Source organism: Lycium ferocissimum, chromosome 2, assembly GCF_029784015.1.
Source record: "Lycium ferocissimum isolate CSIRO_LF1 chromosome 2, AGI_CSIRO_Lferr_CH_V1, whole genome shotgun sequence".
NCBI classification, from domain to species: Eukaryota; Viridiplantae; Streptophyta; class Magnoliopsida; order Solanales; family Solanaceae; genus Lycium; species Lycium ferocissimum.
In genome coordinates this window covers 44,599,704-44,621,787 of record NC_081343.1, presented here as the reverse complement: position 1 = coordinate 44,621,787, position 22,084 = coordinate 44,599,704, and the positions used below count along the sequence as shown (strand labels likewise).

General features: G+C 35.5%; 4 protein-coding genes across 7 annotated transcripts in view; 2 read left to right on the top strand and 2 right to left on the bottom strand.

The window, feature by feature from the left end:
• Positions 1-767: 767 nt before the first annotated feature.
• On the bottom strand, positions 768-3,088 carry LOC132048100 (uncharacterized). Its single transcript, XM_059439031.1, has 3 exons — positions 2,653-3,088; positions 1,838-2,159; positions 768-1,431 (listed from the first exon to the last, which is right to left on the bottom strand). The coding sequence occupies exons 1-3, from the start codon at positions 3,050-3,052 to the stop codon at positions 978-980; spliced, it is 1,176 nt and encodes a 391-aa protein (XP_059295014.1). The 5' UTR covers positions 3,053-3,088; the 3' UTR covers positions 768-977.
• A 5,980-nt stretch (positions 3,089-9,068) lies between these two features.
• LOC132039489 (pentatricopeptide repeat-containing protein At4g04370) lies at positions 9,069-12,098 on the top strand. Its single transcript, XM_059429963.1, has one exon. It carries the CDS (start codon positions 9,168-9,170, stop codon positions 11,400-11,402), a length of 2,235 nt encoding a protein of 744 aa, XP_059285946.1. The 5' UTR covers positions 9,069-9,167; the 3' UTR covers positions 11,403-12,098.
• A 1,407-nt stretch (positions 12,099-13,505) lies between these two features.
• On the top strand, positions 13,506-16,134 carry LOC132039516 (uncharacterized). The gene is made up of 3 exons (XM_059429987.1): positions 13,506-14,049; positions 15,101-15,124; positions 15,575-16,134. The coding sequence occupies exons 1-3, from the start codon at positions 13,845-13,847 to the stop codon at positions 15,880-15,882; spliced, it is 537 nt and encodes a 178-aa protein (XP_059285970.1). The 5' UTR covers positions 13,506-13,844; the 3' UTR covers positions 15,883-16,134.
• Positions 16,135-16,608: 474 nt separating this feature from the next.
• Positions 16,609-22,084, bottom strand: part of LOC132039497 (glycosyltransferase BC10-like) — an 11,005-nt gene continuing 5,529 nt past the window's right edge. For 3 of the 4 annotated variants that reach the window (XM_059429980.1, XM_059429972.1, XM_059429976.1), the window contains 7 exons: positions 21,668-21,739; positions 21,352-21,433; positions 18,752-18,832; positions 18,386-18,427; positions 17,798-17,857; positions 17,487-17,633; positions 16,609-17,087 (listed from right to left, as the gene is read on the bottom strand). In XM_059429980.1, coding sequence (XP_059285963.1) covers positions 16,908-17,087; positions 17,487-17,633; positions 17,798-17,857; positions 18,386-18,427; positions 18,752-18,832; positions 21,352-21,433; positions 21,668-21,739 — 664 coding nt within the window. In that variant the 3' untranslated portion in view covers positions 16,609-16,907. The remainder of the gene's footprint in view (positions 17,088-17,486; positions 17,634-17,797; positions 17,858-18,385; positions 18,428-18,751; positions 18,833-21,351; positions 21,434-21,667; positions 21,740-22,084) is intronic. The other variant, XM_059429970.1, reaches the window with a different exon arrangement.

Below are 22,084 nucleotides of genomic sequence, written 5' to 3'. Positions count from 1 at the left end.
CACTCTTAAATAACTTAGGTGAACTTATGCTCTACTATGCATAAGTTTGATTTTGAAGGGCAAAAACGAAAGACTAACCAATTTGCAGGACAAACGGTGCAATTTCTTCAAATCAGTGCCTTGTGGTATACATTCCTTTCCAAAAAACACATTACATCATTATTTAAGAAAATGACTATTTGATTTGGTTTGGTTGGGTTTAAATTGAAGAAAATGCCTATTTGGTTTAAATTTTGGTATATACTATTTGGTTTAAATTTTGGTATATATTTTGAAAAGAAGTTATATTACTTGTAGTTCCTACAAATGATCGGAATCTTCTTATTCTTTCATTAGTAGGATTCTCCATTCGTATTCTGTAACTAGGAAAAAAAGAAATATAGATAAGCTAAAAATATAGAGAAAGAAAGGGAAAAACGTTATAAGGACAAGAAAAAAAGAATAGAGAAGTACGAAAAACAAAAGAGAAACACAGCAAGAAAATGAGGATACGACTGCATTTATCAAGTGCATTTCAAATAAATATCGGAACTAAACTCCCTAGCTAGCTAGCACGAACATGTGTAATAATGGGTTCTAGACTACTAGTTTTAACCTTTTTTTTCTTGTTGTAGGTTAAATGAGTCTCATATTTTCACGGGTGAAAGTGAACCCACGAAAAAGTGATGTAAAATTTTAATCGGATATATGCATTTTAAAATTTAAAATTCTGGAACTGAAAAATAAAACATACTGCTTAGTTGGCTGGCGCGTACTTGTTCATGAATTCATAATACAACATTTTGAAAAAGAGAAAAGCAATGATCTTATTATTGGAGAAGAAGTTTAATATCAGTAAATCTTTTTCGCCCAACTTTAATAATTTTTCTTTGAGCATAGTTCTTAAATATTATATTCCTTTGGTTTGTAATTAACCTTATTTTCTAGTCAACTCTTTATTTACTCACGACTAACAATTAATGTTTAATCAAGAAATCTCAACGTTTGCAGACAACTCCACGTCCATAAATCCCACTTTTGCATCTCAAGCTGGGCAGCTCCAAATTCAACGAATCCTCATTCTCTGATTTTGGTGTTTGAAACTTAGTCACAGAGCAATCAGCATCAAAGAGTCCCGAAGCTGAAAACTCTTTGTCACCTCCCATTACAGGCATCAAAACATCCATCTTTGCTCTGCTCACATAGTTCCTTCTATAAGTTTGGCCCAAAACACCACTCACTTCATCACTGAGTGAGAAAAATTTGAACCCAAGTTCAAGATGTGCAAAACAATCATCTTTTGCTATGCCATAGTTATGAACTCTAGATTCTTTATCAGTAATAGGCACCACCTTTGTTGCAATCTTGAAAATGTTTTCAACTTCGATTATAACTTCATTGGTGTCGCTGGTTCGAGTAATGGAGGCTATTGGTCTAGTTTCAGACTGCCACCTGTTGAAATATAATATAATTGTGTAACTAAAAATCATGTTCTCTTACTAACATAAATTTTTACATGAGATCATGATCACACAATTCAACATAATATCACAAGAATGTTTGGGTTCAAATCTACAGAAACAGAATTTATTACCAGGTGGCCACTTTTGTTGCTTCGTATTTAGAAGTTAGTCACTTGTTCAAAATTAGACTCGTGATCCAAATTTTAGTTTTAACTACTAAATTTCATATCAAGTGGTCATTTTCGAACGTTAGATCACTAGTAGATTTGAAAGAGTGGCTGACCTCTAATACAAGGCCACTAAAGTGGATATTTTGTGCAAATTAGTCAAAAGAAGTTATACTTCGCTCATTAAAAATTATTTGTGAGAGGAGACATAATATAATTAAACATTACCTTGCGCCTTCGTTGTCGGGAAGAACAATAGTTTCACCATCAAAGTTGAGGAAAAGGCGGTCGATGGCATCGTCCCATGTTGCTGTTTTTTGTGCTCCAACAGAGATCTTGTGAGTACCATAAAGTATACCGATGGCTTGAACCCATGTGAAGTCTCTTTTCATGTTCTCATTTCGTTTTCCTATGAAGTGGGCATTAATGTGGAAGTCAGAGTCTGAGACCAGGCAAAAATCTTTGTCCTTCTTGCCATGGAAGTAGAAGGTAATGCCATCTGCACCAATGAAACGTGGATCTTGGCAAACAGCTCCTGGCTTGTCACAATCTGTGTTCCAATAAATTAAAACACTCAGTAATTGGATATAACATAAGAGAAATGATTGCATGAAAAATGGTCCCTAAACATTCAATATGGTCCTTAAAAGTCAATAACGACTAGAAAAATCAGACTGTCACTTGCCTGAGTTATAAGCTCCGATACCAAATATCAATACCGACGAGATTTAGTTACTTGACGTTAATTAATTAAGGTCTCTACAACACTTTCGTAAGGATAGAAACTGATTTTACTTGTCCTAATAAAAAGTCTTTGAAGACCAAATTTTGATCCTTAAAGAGTTTTTAGATTATTAGGTTAATTACTTAACAAGATAACTACTGCTATATATGTTCATAATAAGTTAAATCAGTAACCTAGGTGCTATAACAATGTATCAAATTAAGCTTCAACTTGACAAGAGACACAACTCGTTTCACAATAATCAATATATATAAATCAAATTAATCCATTAAAAAGCGCATGTGGAAGAGGAACTTACTGCAAACAGGTTTGCAAGAGACACAATCAACTTGACAAGTACCAGGGCAAGAGCTAGGGCACGTATGTTCTTGATTATAGCAACTCGGGTATTTCTTGTTCTTGCACTTATACTTCTTTGGAGTTGTTGATGGAGGTGATGTTGACGGAGGAGGGGAATAGGGAGGTGGAGGTGAGCCATCAATGCAAATAGGCTTACAAGAACGACACTCAGTTATGCAACCATTAGGACAGAACTTGGGACAAACATGGGGAAGATTTTTACATTGCTTGATCTCTTCATCAGAGCAATGAGAATGGCTTGGATGGTAGGCTATTCCAGGAGGAGTGGCCTCTACTAATGCCACAAGCATTACCAAGAAAATCCCAAGTCCCACAACATTGTGGGCATATGATGCCATTTTCCTTTTTGAATAATTGAAATGTGAATATGTTGTTGAAATATTGGAACTGTATTGAGTTATGGAATTAGCTTAGGCACTTTCCCTTTTTATAGGAGTTGAGGATGAGAAAAGTAAGCATATTGTCGTGTCATAATGTCAACGTTTAGTATAATTGCATGTTTCTTTATAAGTCATCTTGCACATGCTTCTTTTTACAAAGTCAACCCTCAATATTCTCTTTACTTTCCTCAAGTAGTTTGTCGTTATTCGTATTAGCGTATGGCATCACTTGATTATAAAGTTACGGAACATTTATTTTCACTTATTATAGAGAGCATCCATGCATCTCTCTTAAATAGCTTGCTACACCTAATAATCAATCTACCAAAACATAATACTAAAAAGGAAGATAATTCTGCATTCACCCATTCCCGTGGAAGGAGAAACTAAGTCCACCCTTGGAGCAATGAAAAAATGATGTTTGTGGTAAAAACTATCATATTAATGAAAAAAAGGATACATAAACAACAACAACATGATCCATCTCATTTGCGGGAATGCACCATTTTTGTTGCTAAGCTTTTGTCGCCGAGATATGTTTAAGATATTCTCAATGCAAGAAGTAAGAGAGATTGTTGAAATCGGTGACAAGACGATCGGATCTTGGGAGGGGGGGGGGGGGGGGGGCGGTTTGGCCCGGCAAGGTGGGGGGGGGGGTGGCCGCCGGGTGGGATAAGGTATTTTTCTATTTTTTGAAATATTATTTTTTCTCAAAATTTATTTTAATATTATTATTTGATCAAACGCCACATGTCCTAACTTAATTCATCATTTTACCAACGTCATCGGCGAGTATGTTACACACATATCACATATTTGGTGATTGTGCCAAAAGTGTCTAAATACGAAGTGTCTAAATGGAACAAGGGCCACTTTAAGTGCTCAAGTGAAAGATGTGGATGATCACAGGTGTCTGTCGATGGGTTTGGCCAAGTTACGGAACATTTATTTTCACTTATTAGAGAGAGCATCCATGCATCTCTCTTAAATAGCTTGAAAACATAATACTTAAAAGGAAGATAATTCTGCAGCCCATTCCTGTGGAAGGAGAAACTAAGTCCACCCTACGAAACTATCAGGAAAAGGATATATACAACAACAACAACCCAGTGAAATCCCACAATGTGGGGTTTGGGGAGATAGAAATTCAAAGCGATATGGAAATGAAAATAACGAAAGCGAATAAGCCGTGATGAAGCAGTTTGCAAAGGGAAAATGATATATAAAGGTGGAAAATGAGTGTGTTAAGTCAAATTTAAGTGGGTGAAAAATAAAAGGGGTTACACTGATAAATCTGTCATGACTTAGCTCACACAAATAAAGTTTACTTGGGTCAAAATGATTCGGGTGAAGATGAGTCAAATAACGGGTCATCATCTCTCCAACATGACCTAGCTCCCCTCCCTTTTTGTGCGGCTTTGACTTATTTTGACTCAATAATTTGATAGGTCATTTCGAGTTCAATCAATATATAGGTTAAAATGACCCATTATTGATCGAACTCATTTTAGATTATGACACTGTGTGAGCAGATTGTGTGATACTGTGTGAGTTACTAAAATGAGTTAAAAATCACTTTTAGAACGAACAAATGCGTTCTTAATGAAGGGTGATTTTGTTGGGGTTTTTTTTTTTTTTTTTTTTTTTGTGTGTGGAGGTGGGGTAGGCGCGGGGGGGGGGGGAGGGGGTTTTAGGTTTTGGCTTTGCTTCTCAATTAATGTAGTATGAAGTTTTTGCGTAATTTCATCAGTACGTAAAGAACGAATATAGCTGGTCAGATTTTTGCATGGCTTTCAGTATTAGCTCGTATGGCACTACACCCAAAGTATGGTGTATTTTTTATTCCTCCAATATGCATGTGAGCATCTTTAGCTAGCTATATCTTTAGTTAGCAATAACATGCAGTAAGTCAGTAACGATAATTATTATCACCCAGTGGCGGAGTTAGGACTTTCACTAAGGGGGGTCAAAATATAAAAAAAGTAAATCCACGAAGAAGTCAAGGGTGTCAGTATGTAATACGTGTACATAGAAAGTAAAAATTTACCCAGCTACACAGTGTAATTTTCCGACGATGGGCTGTCGGTTGACACCCCTCAACTACCTGTGGCTCCACACTGTTATCACCTGTTACAAATTTAAAGTAGAAAACAGAAAACTTTGAAGCGTGAATAAATTCATTGTCCTTAAAAAAATATTGTCCGTATATCTTTTTAGGGGAATATACAAACAAGTTTATTCAGGATTCCACAAAGCCAAACGTTACACTTTACTGCAGAATGATTAGCGGTTGTAGGGATAGTGTGAATTTATAGATGAGGAAGAAGCCTATTCGTAAAGGGTATCTTACTTCTAAACAAACACTTGGTTAATTAAAATTTGAAATTCAAATTTAAATTTCAAATAATACTACAATCTGTTACAAAAAAATCAAACAAAAATAAATAGTCTCTTATTTGAAGGTCCGACCCAGAACACACCCAAGTCCCAAGTTCAAGTCATTTATTTATTTATTAAGATTTAAATATATAATATATGATACTATACATACAAGAAACTTGGTGTGTCAAGGCATTTAAACCCTCAAACTCCTTCTATTGGAATTCCTTCACCACACAAACTATCCGACATCGCCAATGTAAGGGGTAGTGTGGTACGATGGATGAGATCGTTTCACCCTTAGTCAAAGATTTCCGGTTCAAGTTCGAAATAGTAGGGATCGTTCTCCCTTTATTGAGTCTTATGCAATGCAAATATGAATTTATCGGGCCGATGAGTACGAATATCAGAGGCTACACCAAAAAAACGATTGTTTATATCTTCTAGCTACAGCTGTTGTGGGCAAGCTGGTCCATGACGATATACGAAAAAACATATATTAAATAAGAGTAATTAACTTAAAATGTGGTAGTGTATAGCTCAATTATAGTTAGCACTTTCTAGTTACGTTCAAATTAATTAATATATCCTCCCTTCGAATTTGATATGGTTAGAGACACTTTACTTCTGATTATATATAGTGACTTCTAATTGCTTCATGTCTTGAATTTAGTTAATTTTAATTAGGGCACAATTATATATATTGTAAAATAAAAATTAGTAGGTGACTAAATATTTGAATGAGTTTTCAAACGCATGCCATAATAGTGACTGACCTTTCTGCATTAGGGGATCTATCAAACCCCCTATCGGTCGTCCTCCCTTTAAACAAATTGACAGCCCTAAGGAGAAATCTTTTTCAGTAATGATAGACTATATAGTTTAATTTATATATGAACTATATTACTGACCGCATATAAGATAGATACCACGTTTATCAAGTCAAATAACATAGGGGGTTCAAAGGGGAAATTCGTTTGGAGAGAAGACCAAAATTCCCTTGGTCCTTCTAAGGACCAGCAGCATACCTGGATTTACCGTCCATTCAGAGAATACCAATAGTCCAGCTTAGTAACCATTGAACTTGCTGCCGGAGAAGGGTTTGAGTTAATGCACTAACTAGGTTGTTTTTTCTCGCCTAATGGCTCATAAGTATTTTAATCAATAAACAAGTAAATTATGCCGAATCTCAAATTAATTGACTTCTTTTTGAGAAGTCCTTATTCATTCCTTCGCCAAGACTTAACAGTCATAACTTGTGCAAACATTGGACATAGAGCCCGTTTGGCCAAGTTTTTTTTTTTTTTGGTTAGAAGCGTTTTTTTTCTTTCCAAAAGCACCTTTTTCTTATATTTTAGGTGTTTGGCCAACAAAATAAAGTGCTTTTAAGAAGCAACAGAAAAAGTTTTTCTAGGTTTGGAAAGAAGCTAAAACAAATTTACTTCTTGAGAAAAGCAGAAGCAGAAAATTATTTTTCTCAAGACAAAAATATCCCTACTATAAATACATATTTACCAAATATATCCCCCATTATTTATTAATTTTTAATTATAAAACAACCCATTTGGTTACTACGTATAGCAACTCATTTCATTTTGATTCTTTAATCATGAACTTCATATAATTTATTTTTTCCTCATGATTTTTAGTATATTTAAGTCATCATGTTAATATTATACCAATATATAATATTTTTTTTCATTTATCTATGTATTATATTTTCTTTTGAAAATTTTAATATGTACTTTTTTATTTTAATTAAATAAAAGTATAAAGTACAAATGTTTAATTAAAGTCTTTCATAATAGATATTTAAAATAACCTCTCTATATAAAATAATCTTAATAGTAAATGTCATTGATACTTGTCCTTTTCATAATTTGGCACTCAATTTTTTTTTTTTTTAAAAAGATTAGGCAAACACAATATGCTTATCAAAAACATTTTTCAAATGAATTAACCATACACAAACTGGTTCTTATCAAAAGTATTTTTTCAAAAACACTTTTAAAAAAATAAATATCAAAATAAGCAGATTTTAACCGCTTGACAAAACAAGCTTAAAAGTGATAGTCCAAAAGAAAACAAGGATTACACTGTGGATACCGGCCAGGATGGAGAACCGATGCCACCAAAACCAAATGTGGAAGTTGTTGGATAGTTATAAGACCAAAGGCCAAAAAAAGAATGGAAGGAGAACTGAAAAAAACGGTTTTTTCCAAAAGGTTGGAACAAGCAAGTTCGGTTTTGGTAGGAAGGTTTTTCTAATTTGTTTTTTTTTTTTTAGAATTACACATCTCTCCATTTTTCCTTCTTGAGGTCAGGAATAAATGTTTGAAGGTTAACTTTAGAATCCAACCAATATCATCCACACATACAAGATAATATCTTCTATATACAAAATATAATGTATTATACAACGTATAATAAAATCATACAGGTATATAAAATTTTATATAGTTTATAATCAAATTATATGAGTTATATCTAATTTATTATAATATGTAAACTATATGAATATTATTCATGTATAACATTTTTATTATACTATATTTAATAAAAATCAACACTCAAATATTATTATACTTGTGTTCAATATCTCAGTGTTAAATGGAGATATCATTTTTTATGGAGCAATGAAAGAAGTTGAGAATAAGGAGGAAGTAGAAAAGGTAAGAAAAAAAGCTAAAAAAAATCTTGCGAATAAGGAGAAAGTATGAAATTGTAGTAGATATCTATGAACAACAAATAGGTATTGGAATTATTCCAACGTGGGTTTCCTTATATATAAAATTTACTATAAAACAAACTTGTAATGTTTAATAACATTTAGTTGCTAAGAGTATAAATATTATAATATTATTGTCACTTATGTTTTTTTTCCCCAAAAAAGGGTTATTCATGTAGTAAATCTTCAACAAAAAAAAAAAAAAAAACTTCGGTTTAACCAAAAAATCGAAAACCGAAAAACCGGTGAACCGGAACCGAACACCGAAATTGTTATTAAAAAAAAATCATGGGTATCCTTGTTCGATCCTATTCGGTTTTCGGTGTTTAACCCCTAGAAAAAACTTCCAAAAAAGTTGGAACAAGCAACTTTGGTAGGAAGGTCAATGAACATAGAGAAACAAAAAGGTCAGGAATGAATAGGTTAATACCACCAATAATAACTAAATTTTACTTATGTATTAGTGAAGTCAATTAAATTACTAGTTTTTATCTGATGAAAAGCTACTGATCAAACTATGTATTAGTTATTCAATTCTTTTGATGGGAATGTGATAGACAAGGATTAAGATTGAAATATATCATCAGATTAGCTATATTCCACCTTCTATATGAAGTAGCTAACTCCACCATTTTAGTACATCTCATAGGACTGTTATCCAACGTGGGAGCAGATAAACTTGCATTTTATCCCATGAGATAGCTATCCCATTCCGCATACCAAACGAAGGGTTATTTGGATACTAGCATAAGTTACCGATCCCGAAAGGTGGGACAACAAATTTCATGGGTATCCTTGTTTATCCCATCCCAGTAACCAAACGACTTAGGAATCGCTTGGTTCTTCACACAACAACCTCTTAACAATGGAAATCAAAATCAAATTAGTGCCCTATAGTATACATTCCTTAATTATTTGACAAAAAGTTGTGTGCAGAAAAGCCAAGGAAGAATGTCACCATGAATTATGCACAAGCTCAAACTCAACATCCTCTTCCACCCTCTAAGCACCACCACCACCAAGTCCATCAACGCTACTCTCAACCGCCTTTCCTCAGAAGGTGCTCACCATCAAGCCTTACTCACTTACAACAACTCCATGCTCAACTCTTCCATACCACCTGACCCTTTCACTTTCCCTGCTCTTCTCAAATCCTGCATTTCCCTTAACCTCCTCAACCACGGCCTTTCCCTACACCAACATATAGTCGTTAATGGGTTTTCTTCTGATCCTTATATTGGGTCTTCTTTAATCAGTTTTTACTCTTCTTTTGGCCTTACAGAACATGCACGCAAAGTGTTCGATACAATGCCTGAGAGAAATATAGTTCCGTGGACGGCTGTTATTGGGTGTTATGCACGGAGTGGGGATTTTGAGCATGCTTTCTATATGTATAATGATATGTTACGTGAAGGAATAAAGCCGAGTTCTGTTACATTGTTGACGTTGCTTTCGGGTGTATCGGAGAGTGTTTATGTGGAGTGTTTGCATGCTTGTGTAGTGAAATATGGTTTTATGGGTTATATTGCTTTGTTGAATTGTATGTTGAATGTGTATGGTAAATGTGGAAGAATTGAGTATGCTAGGAAGTTGTTTGAATGGATGGATGAAAAAGATATCGTTTCTTGGAATTCTTTGGTTTCAGGGTATGCTTTAGTGGGGAAAACAGGAGAATTAATGAGGTTAATGTATAGAATGAGGTTGGAAAATACATGGCCCGATCATCAAACCTATGGATCGTTGGTTTCCGCGATTGCAAAAGAAGGTAGCGCTGAATTGGGAAAAGTGGTTCATGGGCAGATAGTTGCTGCTGGATTTGAATTAGATGTGCATCTTGAGACATCACTTATGTTTATGTATTTAAAGTGCAGGAGCATGGATTATACGTTTAAGATATTTGAGCGAGCAAAAGATAAAGATGTAGTTTTGTGGACGGCTATTATCTCTGGACTTGTTCAGAATGAACGTGCAGATAGAGCACTCGAAGTGTTTCAAAGCATGTTGTGTAGCAGAATTGAACCTTCTACAGCTACCATAGCAAGTGCACTTGCAGCTTGTGCTCAATTAGGTTCATTGAAAGTAGGAACTTCTATACATGGCTACATGTTGAGGCAAAGAATAGCCATTGACACACCTGCCCAAAATTCACTTGTCACTATGTATTCAAAGTGTGGCTACTTGGAGCAAGCTCTTGTTGTTTTTGATATGATAAAGAACAGAGACGTGGTTTCCTGGAATGCAATTGTTGCAGGAAACGCTCAGAATGGACATTTATCCATGGCTTTGCATCTGTTTAATGAAATGAGGATAGCCCATCAAAGACCTGACTCAATAACTGTGGTTTCATTGCTTCAAATTTGTGCATCAATAGGAGCGTATCAGCAAGGGAAGTGGATTCACAACATTGTTGTAAGGAGCTATCTTGAACCTTGCGTCAAGATAGGTACGGCTTTGGTTGATATGTACTGCAAATGTGGTGACTTATGCAGTGCGAGGAAGTGTTTTGACAGGATCAAAGAACATGATATAATTTCATGGAGCACAATGATTGCTGGATATGGTAGTCATGGCGAAGGGGAGACTGCCTTGGAGTTGTATACGGAGCTTGTGCGAAGCGGTCTTACGCCAAATAGTGTTATCTTCTTATCCGTTCTTTGTGCCTGCAGTCATAATGGACTTGTCAACCAAGGCATGAGCTTGTTTGATTCTATGGAAAGGGATTTTAAGATTAAACCTGAACTCGAACACTGTGCATGTATAGTTGACCTACTTTGTCGAGCTGGTAGGGTGAAAGATGCATACTACTTCTATAAGACGAAATTTCCAGAACCAATGGCCAATGCTCTAGGTATAATTCTTGATGCTTGCAAAACAAAAGCCCTGGTAGAACTTAGGGATGTTGTTGCCACAGAAATCTCAGAGTTGGATCATGGGGATGCTGGAAGGTATGTGCAATTGGCTCATAGTTATGCTTCAATGGCCCAGTGGGAGGGCGTTGGTAAGACCTGGGTCCAGATGAGAGAACTTGGGCTCAAAAAGCTTCCTGGTTGGAGTTTTATTGATTTACATGGAGTAATAACAACTTTTTTCATGGGCCAAACGTCTCATCCTCAGCAGGAGGATATAATCTTGGTTCTGAAGAATTTGAGTGAAGAGATTACTGAAAGGGTAATCATGTCAAACATAGAGAATATATCATAAGCACTTATGTACACCATCTTCCCCGAGCTGTTTTTTCCCACTAGGGATCACTGATGTCAAAGGCTTGGTAAAACCCAGACAGGAACGGAAAGGAGATATCCGAGAGTAAATGTCAATTTGCTCTCGATGCCATTATGCAATTAGGAATTGAGAAAGGGCATATCAGTTTAATCTGAGTGCAAGCCAGAATTCTGCAAAGTGTTACAACTGCTAACAGGCCGAGGGTCTTTCGGAAACAGCCTCTCTACCTCCACGAGGTAGGGGTAAGGTCTGCGTACACTCTACCCTCCCCAAACTCCACTTGTGGGATTACATTGGGTATGTTGTTGTTATTAAAACTGCTGTCTACAAATCCACCATTCAGTTGCTCAGTCAGCAATGGAACGCAATGTATGTCCATGAACATCAGAACTGAATCTAACATGTGACAGCAGACAGGTGTTTAGAATATAGCACATTGGTCGAGGGAACTGGTTGTCATCTTCTAATATAATCTTGGACAATCTTCACCTCATGAGTTAGCCCCACATCTGTTTTCTTATATGCTAATAGGGTCATCCCATTCCAGTTTTGGTTTGTCCAATGATGGTCCATATTGTTCACAGTCACCAAATTTGCATTACTTGGGCCGGGCCGTGCTGGATGGGTGTTACAATCATGCACATTTGTTGAGGAAATGAATTGTTGTCTTGTATATTCTTTGAGCAATCCTCATTTCACATGAGCTAGCTTTTGGAGATGAATTAGGTATAATCACTATATACAAAGGACCACTGAGGAACTCCAAAGCGCCAGCTAACTTGAATTTTATTTTAAAAAATATGAAGTGCAAGGATATGCAGAATTTGAGGAAGCTCCTTGATTATTTTCCATATAAAATTTCATCTGATGATATTAGTAATATATATGTATATTATACATATAGTTGTGCCAATACCACAGTAATGAAGAACTTTACTTATAGTTAGTATGTTAGTATATGATATTTTGTCATGTATGGCAAACGAATGCAAACCTGTACACCTGCAGGGTTTAAACTCTAATGTACTGAATTTGATAATGTTTCCTTTTTGGCTTTGGCAACCACCTTTTTATTCTTTGCATTGGGATCAAGTTCATCCATTATGCAAGATTTAATCGAATAAGCATCAAATTGGTGCAACTCGGGGTTTAAATGTATGTGAAGTACTAACCATGACCTAACCAACAATATCAGAGCAAGTACTTGGCTTGGGTAACTTTACAATGTTGAGGTGTTAATAACTTTGTTGGAAAAAGGAAAAAAATGTGTAAATAACTTTTAACTGTTTTTGTTGCTTTGACATTGCCGGGGTTATTGCTCAAAGTTGTACTTGCATGTGTTCATATAATTTGGTTGCTTCCACCACCAGATACTGGAACTTATAACGTCTCGAAATGAGATTTTGTATGTATACAAACATACAATATCATGTTATATACACTGCACACACGCAACCCTCGAGGGGAGTGAAGCAAATGATACATATATGGACTTTGTTAACCTACTACAGTATCTTTTTAGGGAATAATTAACCCATTCTATGGGTAGGAATAGTGAGGCTAACCCTCGAAAATGGGGTTCGGTTAACTCCCTTTCATAGGTATGAGTAGTTTTTTTGCGAAAACAATGATTAACGGTAATCGACTACCCGTGTGCACTTCGGGAAACTCTTATGGACACAAAAAAACGGTGCTTAATCAAGGAATAGTGAGGATATTTGAGGAAATTAGAAAATGGGCAAAATACTAACATATTACCTCGGCAAGTTAGCAAAATTTATATATGAAAAACAAATGTTTTGCATTTATCGTTTTGACGTAAATATGGGTATGAGTAGTTTTTGCCGAAATAGGCGTATATAAACAATTTTATTTTTATTTTTTTTGTTATTCTTGTTTCTTTCTTTCTATTTTTTTTTTTTTTTTTTAACTTTCATTTGTCCCCTTTTCTTTACCTTTGGTGCAAACGGTAATCCACCTAGCTTTGTGATCATGTCTATCAGAAGCTATAGAACTTCGGTATGTTTCTATAAACTGAAACCAACATTTCAAAAAAACGTAATTCTAATATAAAAAGGCGTACCTGTCGAATGTGTTGGAGTTACATTTTTTGGTACCCCTAATTATACGATTATAGGGGGCAAAAATATACAATCATAGTGTCTTCAGAAACCATGTAAAATTGTACTTTTATATTTTCCTAATTTTAACAGTTCTAGTTTTCATTTTAACATGTCCCAAAATGTATGCACCGACTCTCGCATGCATAACAATGACCGAGTCTTAAATATTAGATATCAAAAAGAAAATTTCAATAAGAGCTCAATCGCAGTTACATTATAGATCCTGAAAAACCTCTTTAACATAGACATAACAATTGAAAAAAGAGAAGAAAACATCCAAACAAAAAGAGAGAGGAAAATGAATAAACATGGAAGAAGCAAATGGAGTGGGAAGAAGGTGATGTTTGGGGTATTAATTATGGGATTGTGCATTACTGCTTATGTAGCTGGTCCACCCCTCTATTGGCACGTCTCTGAATCTATTTCTTCATCCACTCACTATTCTTGCCCTTCTTGTCCTTGTGATTGCTCTACTGATCAACCCCTTCATTCTTTTTCACAAGGTGTGTGTGTGTATATATATACCTCTTTTAATTAATTTCCTCTCTTCATTGTTTCAGTAATTCACATGCATCTGCATAATATGTAGTTGGAGTATGTATGTTTATAATTCACTGCAATGCACTTTGAATTCAGTGAATCTAATTTTAGATCTTGATTCTTTATACACACACACACACACACACACACACACACCTCTTTAATTAATTTCCTCTCTTCATTGTTTCAGTAATTCACATGCATCCGCATAATATGTAGTTGGAGTATGTATGTTTATAATTCACTGCAATGCACTTTGAATTCAGTGACTCTAATTTTAGATATTGATTCTTGGAACTTCGCTAAAAATGGGATGATTAGGACAAAGTGATTGGTCAATAATTTCTTTCTTTTCTTAGCTTTGGTTATTTAGAGTCCCAGGCGGCAAGAAGTGATTTTCGCTTTGTTCTCGCAATGTCCACTTTTAAGTGTCACTCGGGCATGTAGTTGTAGATAAGTTAGTCTTACATAGTTAGCTGAAATCAGCATAAAATGAAGGGGACGATCTTGTGTTGGCTTTACCAACTTATTAGGTTGCGGTTTGTAGGTGAATGAAAGCGGGGGCAGGTACTCGTGTGAAGACCGACTTTCAAATACTTATAGGCAGGTCTTTCTTTAGAGCAGATTCATTCCAGAACAGAAAACCGAATTTCGAATCAGAATCGCGCTTGGAGCCTATCGCTAGAACGAACAACACACCAACGACCAGACTTGCTACGTATATATATATATATATATATATATATATATATATATGTGTGTGTGTGTGTGTGTGTGTGTGTGTGTGAAAGCAAGAGATCTTATTTTATCCCAATTTCTAAAAGGCGAGGAAGGTGTTGAATTCACTGACTCTAAATTCTGAATCCACCTCTACTGCCTTGCATATGAAAAGAAAACATTTTATTTCTGGAATCCACCTCTATTGCCATGCAAATGAAATACTAGTTCATAGCTACTCACTGAGATGTTTTCAATAGTATGTTTGACATGGTTGACCTCTTTTTTTCTTACCAGGTGTGAATGTGAGTACTTTTACAGGTTAGTTCAACCTTTTGGTAGTTATTACATCAGTTTCTTTGGTTAAATAGAATGAGCATCAAACATTAAGTAGAGGCATTACAGCGTATACTGCTCCTAATAGTAATGGAGTTTCCAAAGCAGACCAAAATATTACAACTACTATTTGGGGGAGTCAACAAATTTTCTTTTATTATAATTTTCTCTAACTTTTTAAAAATATTTTTGATCATTAGCTATATTGACTTGTAGTACTTTTCATATAGTTTGCCAATGTATATATATATATTTTTTGAAAACATGAAAAATCTATACCTGGAATTCACATTGAAACTCAAGTGTTTTGGCCCTCATGCTCCCATCCTTCCACACAAATTGAGACACGGGGAGCATTAATATTTGCTACTCCGTAGTTAATATTATCACCACTGTTCTTGAATGACGGCTTATTTTTCCTCTATTGTTTCATAGATTGCATGGAACATGATCTGGGGGTGAGCGAAGAAGAGGAGAGAAACTTCACAGCTCTTTTAACAGATGAATTAAAGCAAATGGAAAGTGAAACACTGGAAAACCAGAGAAGAGCAGACATGGCACTGCTCGAGGCAAAAAAGATGGTGTCCCAATATCAAAAGGAAGCAGACAAATGTACATCAGGGATGGGAACTTGTGAAGAAGCTAGAGAAAAGGCTGAAATTGCTTTAGAAGCACAGAGACAAATCACTTCTATGTGGGAACTCAGAGCACGCCATCAAGGTTGGAAACAAGAGCTTGTTTAAGTTAATTAGTGCCTAGACAAGTTCTCAATGAAGCAAGTAAACAGGCACTTCACCAATTTCTGATAGCTAATATTAGTATTCGGCTAGTCCGGACATTTCCCTAATTTTCCTCACAATAGAAGTCACAAGGCCAGAAACAATCAGATAGTATTATTTTAGATAAGCAAGAAACAGAAACATCTCGATCTTTTTATAGTTAACGGTTTGGATTCACTTCAGGAAATATATCTTTCTCCTCAAAGTATACCTTCACTCTGGAGCACAAACTGGTTGAAATGTTACGCAAATTACGTTGTATAAGACCATTCCCTCAAACCAGAGCTTGAACAAGAGCCGCAACTGTAAGCAAAGCCTTTATCAATTAAGATAAAACAGTCATTTAGTTATCTTTCCGTGCGGGTAGAAAGTAGAAGGCACCAGTTACCGATGAAATAGTTGAAATGCGTTAAAGTATTAACTTGGGGGGGGGGGGGGGGGGGGGGGGGGGGGGGGAACACGGTCATTAGAAAGAACCATTTAGTTATTGCACCTGAACTTCAAATGATCGACAGGACTGAGCGATGAGATTATGTCCCTTTTTTGCTTGGAGCACTAAAATCTAACCAATGAGACCAGTTCTCCCGGTTGAAAATTGACCAAGAATGGACAAACCTTCTTTAAGCATATTTGGGGAAAAGAACGTAAGATTGTGGAAGCTAGAAATAGAGGTATTTCCTGTCTCGATCATACGCGAATCAACAATCATTGCTTTTCCAAGTTCGACATATAATGCACTATATACCGAACAAAAAAGAAATAAAAAGAATTCCTAGCATTTTAGACAGATAACATACAATGCAATGCCATTTCTTAATATCTACAGGACCAAGTCTTATGAACCATACTACGATCAGCTTCCACCTGTATATTTCCTAAATCAGTAAGCTAAAGGTGTTGTGACACACTCAACTTGTTATTCTATCAAGGGCAGCTAATACCCTCATCGAAGTACAAAGAAAAAACTACAAAAAAGAGACTGATTAAAATCATGGTGTTGAGTACATTATGGAGGCGGCGTTGAACTGAGAAACTACTCCTTCACTCAAGAGGCGCATTGCAGCCCCCCGCGAGAATTTCCTTGCAAACAGAAAACAGGGGACCAGAGTAGAATTACTCCGGCACCACTCTGTTCTGTACTCGCTTGCATAGTAAACATTGCGAATATCCTGTAAAAATCGGAAGGGTGGCAAGTTGCACAAAGCAATCAGTTCAGTAGGCAAGATATCTTATTGCAATACCAACCAGAAGAGTTGAAGAAACAAAGACAACTAGAGAAGTTGAAGAAACAACCAACAAAAGATTTTAAGAAAGAAAACAACTAAGTCATGGAAGGAAAACCAAAGAGAAAAGTCGAAGATAGAAAACCAACTGAGGAAGTCAATGAAGAAACAAAAGGCAAAGCCAACAAAATAAAACCAATGGGAAAGTCAACAAGGAATACCAAAAATCGAAGTCGAAGAAAGAGAAGTTGAAACTACGCCAACATGAAAATGTAAATAGAGATGATCATAGCGCCAAATGCCCAAGCTAGAGATAATAGATTAATATACACATCCAATACATACCTTTATTCTCTTGATCTGTACAGGTCCAGCAACTGCATAGCTAAATGTTATGGGATGCCAACCCTTTTTCTCCATATTTGTCACAGATTCGTTCCACTCTGTATAGGTTATCGTTCTACGTTCAAGTTCTCCTTCCAAATCATGCATCTGTAAACCAATAAAAATCTAAAACCTTTAGTCCCGAAGAATAATTCTCAAAAGTTTGCTTAAAAGAATGGAGTCACAAAAGAAAGATGTATCGCGGAGTCCTGCGAACACACAAGAAAACCAAAGATGCAAAGTAGCCAAGGTATAATAAGTCTGATACTTACCGCCAATAATGTCTGCACATAGTGTTCATCTGGAATGCAGTTGTGCTGCTTTTGAAGTTTCTGCAAGATTTATTGCAAGGTTAGAAGAAACAAGTATCAACTGAAAAGTGAATGCTTCAGGAAAAAAGGTGCACTAGTACGAATTAACAAAAATATAACGAGTAGAGGCAAAGTCATAATCCTGTATGCCTGTACAAGTGTCTTCTCTCTCTGTTTTTTTTTTTTTTTTTTTTGTGTGTGTGTGTGTGCGTGCGCGGTGGTGGTGTGGTTTTTTTTGCGGGGGGGGGGGTGTCTAGGAATGACAAAAGTAACACAGCATAACGACACAGCCGCAACTTCGCACGCCATGTGGTAGCAAACAATGGGGCTAAGCGACAGGAGCCGACTGAGAAACACATCAGCACAGAGCCATGGCCCAACTCATGGAAGTATAGGGACAAGAGGATGGTGCTGCAAAGAAGCACACACAAGGCAAGGCAACCACCGAAGTGGGAAAAAGAGCACTTGAATAATGTACATTGGATCCTCTTTTTCTCAATTATTAATAATGACAAATGCATCAACTTAGCAGAATGCACACTAACTTACCATATTCTTTTTCCCCTTACTGTCTTCCAGTGGTGGACGTCTCTGCAAGATTAAGATCCTGACTCTATTAGTTATCAGATAACTGAAGCATATGGATATCAACATTTAGTGCAACAGTGTAAATCTACACTTAACAGTTCCACTTAGAGAATGTAACTGACAGTAATAATCCAACTGCAGGCATTAACTACAGCATGTTCCTCATCGTGCAGACATTAGTAAATGGGGCTTTTCGACTGTTGAGGAGCACCAGTAATTTTTATAAACCTGAAGCACCAATGCTTTATTAAGCATGCATATGTTCAACCTTATAGCACTATCTATTGGGTTGTGAAGTTTAAAGAGAGAAGAGCACATGATACGAACCTTGCAGAACATCTTGAAGACTCGAAACACAGCATCATCATCTGCAACCACTTCCGCGTGCTTCCTGATTAAAGTGATCCACTGGACTAAAATGTCAAGTCAAAACTCATAGCAGCAGATAGTAGTGGATCATACTGTCATACGCATGTCACAACTCATATGAGCAGGCAGTATATTTTATCGATTTGAGATATTATGATTTGTTAAAACCACCTGACCTTCGAAAACTTAAGTCTACCTTGCTTATAGATACAAACACTACTTTAACTTTAAAAGGTGAATAAACTGTTTACCAAGGCTTGGACAAATGAGAAGAAATCACCTAGTGTTCTTGCCTCCGCTGGGATTTGGACCTGATACATCATGGTTCTCAACCCACTTCACTGACCAATGACCACTAGGCCACACCCTATGCTTAAAAATTTCATGTATTACTAGACGGCATATGCCCGTGCTGCGCATGACGGCCCAAATACTTTTGGATTATAGCGTATCTATGTGTATGTAGTTGTGTTTGAATAGTGATAATATATATACATATGTTATATTGCTAATAAACATAATATATATATATATATACACACACACTATGCTCAAAACACGATTAATATATACACACTGTACAATAATTTCATTTGCTCCCATTAATGGGTTGATACGCATGTGGCAATGAATCCATCATTATTGACTTAATGGGATACTTTAGAAATTACACGAATATTGTTTGATTTTTTTTAATATGGGGTACACTTTTTTTTTTTTTTTTGACATTATTAGTTTGCACTGTTTTTATGCATATATATATATATATATATATATATATATATATATATATATATATATATATATATACCATGTTCAAAACACGATTAATATAACATTGTAGTTTGTGCTCCCTTGAAACAACCGCCCTACCTTTTCAAGGTGGGGGGTTAGGTCCGCGTACACTCACCCTCCCCGGACCCCACATGGTGGGATTATACCGCGCTTGTTGTTGTTGTTGTTTGTGCTCCGTATCCGAAACTTTATTATATTAGTGTTTGCTAAGAATACAAAGTCTGCAAAAATTTATTAATACTTTTTAAAAGAGAAGGCTTATTTAAAAGGAAACTATTTTCCTCTCTTTGAGATAAAACAATAAGAATATTTAAGCGTGGGCCGATACTCTTCAATTTTAACTCGATTAATTTAGAGGTGTAAAATACTGATTATTTTTTATTAAATTTTGATTTGGATAATTCTAATTCAAATTGTTAAATTAATTTTACATGTTTAAAATGAAACAAAGTAGAAATTTGATTTTCTATTTAAACGAAGAATTACTATTTTTTAATTTTTGGTAAATATTCTCTTTTAGCTCATTTTTATTCTTGTCATGTTGTCTTTTGCATGGTTTTTTAAGGAAACGTCAATTAGAATTAGAATTTGTCTAGTTTATCTTATTCATTATTTGATCTCCATTTGATATTATTTTTTCTTTTACAACATTAATCTCTTTTCACATTTATTAGAGTAAGAATAAAAATGAAAAAGTAATTAAATTCTATCTTATTTTAAAATATAAATATTTTAAGTATATTTATTTTAGTAAACATAACAAATAAATGACATGGCGAAATAAATATATAAATAATATCTAGATTAGATCTCGTGCTAATATAAAAAAGAAAGAAAATTGAGATGGTTTTGGCTACTTAACTTTTTGAAAAAAGCAATAATATAGGATCCATGTTTCTTTGTACAATAATTTCATTCTCCCATTAATGGGTTGACACACACGTATTGGCAATGAATCCATCATTATTGACTTAATGGATCTTTTGAAAATTACATGAATATTGTTTGATTTTTTTTAATATGGGGTGCACTTTTTTTTTTTACATTATTTATTTTTTTAATATGGGGTTCATTTTTTATTTTTTTTTTATATTGCTTTATTTTGTTAATATGGGTGGAGATGATGGGTTCCACTTTTTTTTTTTTTTTAATTGCTTGGTGTTCAGTATAGGGCCCACCCTTTTTTTTTTTTTTTTTTGGAACGGACGATGATCCGCTTTGACTACTGTATAGAAACGTGGCCGGACCAATGATACTTCGCGTCCGGCCCTTCCCCGGACCCCGCGCATAGCGGGAGCTTAGTGCACCGGGCTGCCCTTTATGTGCTTTTTAGTTGTTATCTGCATAAGTTTTTTGCAAACCTCTTTGGTTCCTGAGTTTCTTTTCACTTTTGTACATCCTTTTCCTATTTGATGGAGTTGGTAAGTGCTCCTCCTCTTCGATCTTTGAACATGATTTTGGATTAATCTGAAAAAACAAGCATTCCAGAGCTTCTCTAGAGTTCCCACACCCAGCTTGTCTACAGCCCCTATACTCTATTGTATGCCTCGGATTTTTCTTTGCAAGAAATAAATGAAAAGTCAACTCCACTAGCGCAGCTAAATACACAGGTTAATGAAGTTCTTTTTTTCTTTTTTAATCAGGACAGGTTAATGAATTTCATAATTAAGGTTGGCGGAACATAGACGTGCTTATACAATAATTTGAGGAAATCCTACCGATTTATGTAAATCTACATACAATTCAGATGGAAGGGCAATTACCTGTGACCCTTTTCGCCATTTGCTCATTGGTATATAGGGTGACATCTTTGGGTTGTAGCGACCATCCTTTTTATCAAGAAAACTGGAAGACAACAGAAAATCATTCATTCACTGTTAATGCTACTAACACAAGAATTTGAAATAATCCTTTAGAAATTCAACCAGCTCTTCAAATCCTGGACCCAGTTAAGGAGTTGATTCATTGCAGAAGGAACGAGAAGAAAAAGAATCCAGTTTCTTTTTCTATCCTTTCCTTCCAGCTCCACCAAATCAACCACTTGTCCAGCCATCACACAAGTTATATCATCCATTTTACCTGTCCACAAAGCTCCTCGGAGAAGCAATCAAGTAGTTGTATATGAAGCTAAAGTTGTACAGTGGGACACAGCTGCAATATCAACCATTACATAATTAGAGAAAAATCTTAACACCAAAGCATAAACTACAACTCAATAATTGGGTGAAACAAACAGAAAGGAAATACTGGATAAAAGAATTGAAACACAGTACATATGTAGGTGCTCATGCTTTCAGTCAACGAGAAGTCAAGAAGATATATGCGTAGACTCTCAAGTGCAACAGCATTTGACAATTTGCAAGCTATTTAAAGGTATAGCCTATGCACGACAAAGTTTTGAATGTGTATTCGTCTTCTTTCTTTTCTTATTTTTTTCCTTTTTTTGGATAAGAAATATGTATCCTGTCTTTTAAATCTCAATGAACCCAAGGAGGT

Coding starts and splice junctions, on each gene's coding strand:
- LOC132048100 (XM_059439031.1), bottom strand. CDS start 3,052: ATGGCATCATATGCCCACAATGTTGTGGGACTTGGGATTTTCTTGGTA. Junction 2,160..2,652: donor CTCTTGCAAACCTGTTTGCA/GTAAGTTCCTCT, acceptor ATTGGAACACAG/ATTGTGACAAGCCAGGAGCT. Junction 1,432..1,837: donor CCCGACAACGAAGGCGCAAG/GTAATGTTTAAT, acceptor ATATTTCAACAG/GTGGCAGTCTGAAACTAGAC.
- LOC132039489 (XM_059429963.1), top strand. CDS start 9,168: ATGCACAAGCTCAAACTCAACATCCTCTTCCACCCTCTAAGCACCACC.
- LOC132039516 (XM_059429987.1), top strand. CDS start 13,845: ATGAATAAACATGGAAGAAGCAAATGGAGTGGGAAGAAGGTGATGTTT. Junction 14,050..15,100: donor CCTTCATTCTTTTTCACAAG/GTGTGTGTGTGT, acceptor TTTTCTTACCAG/GTGTGAATGTGAGTACTTTT. Junction 15,125..15,574: donor GAATGTGAGTACTTTTACAG/GTTAGTTCAACC, acceptor ATTGTTTCATAG/ATTGCATGGAACATGATCTG.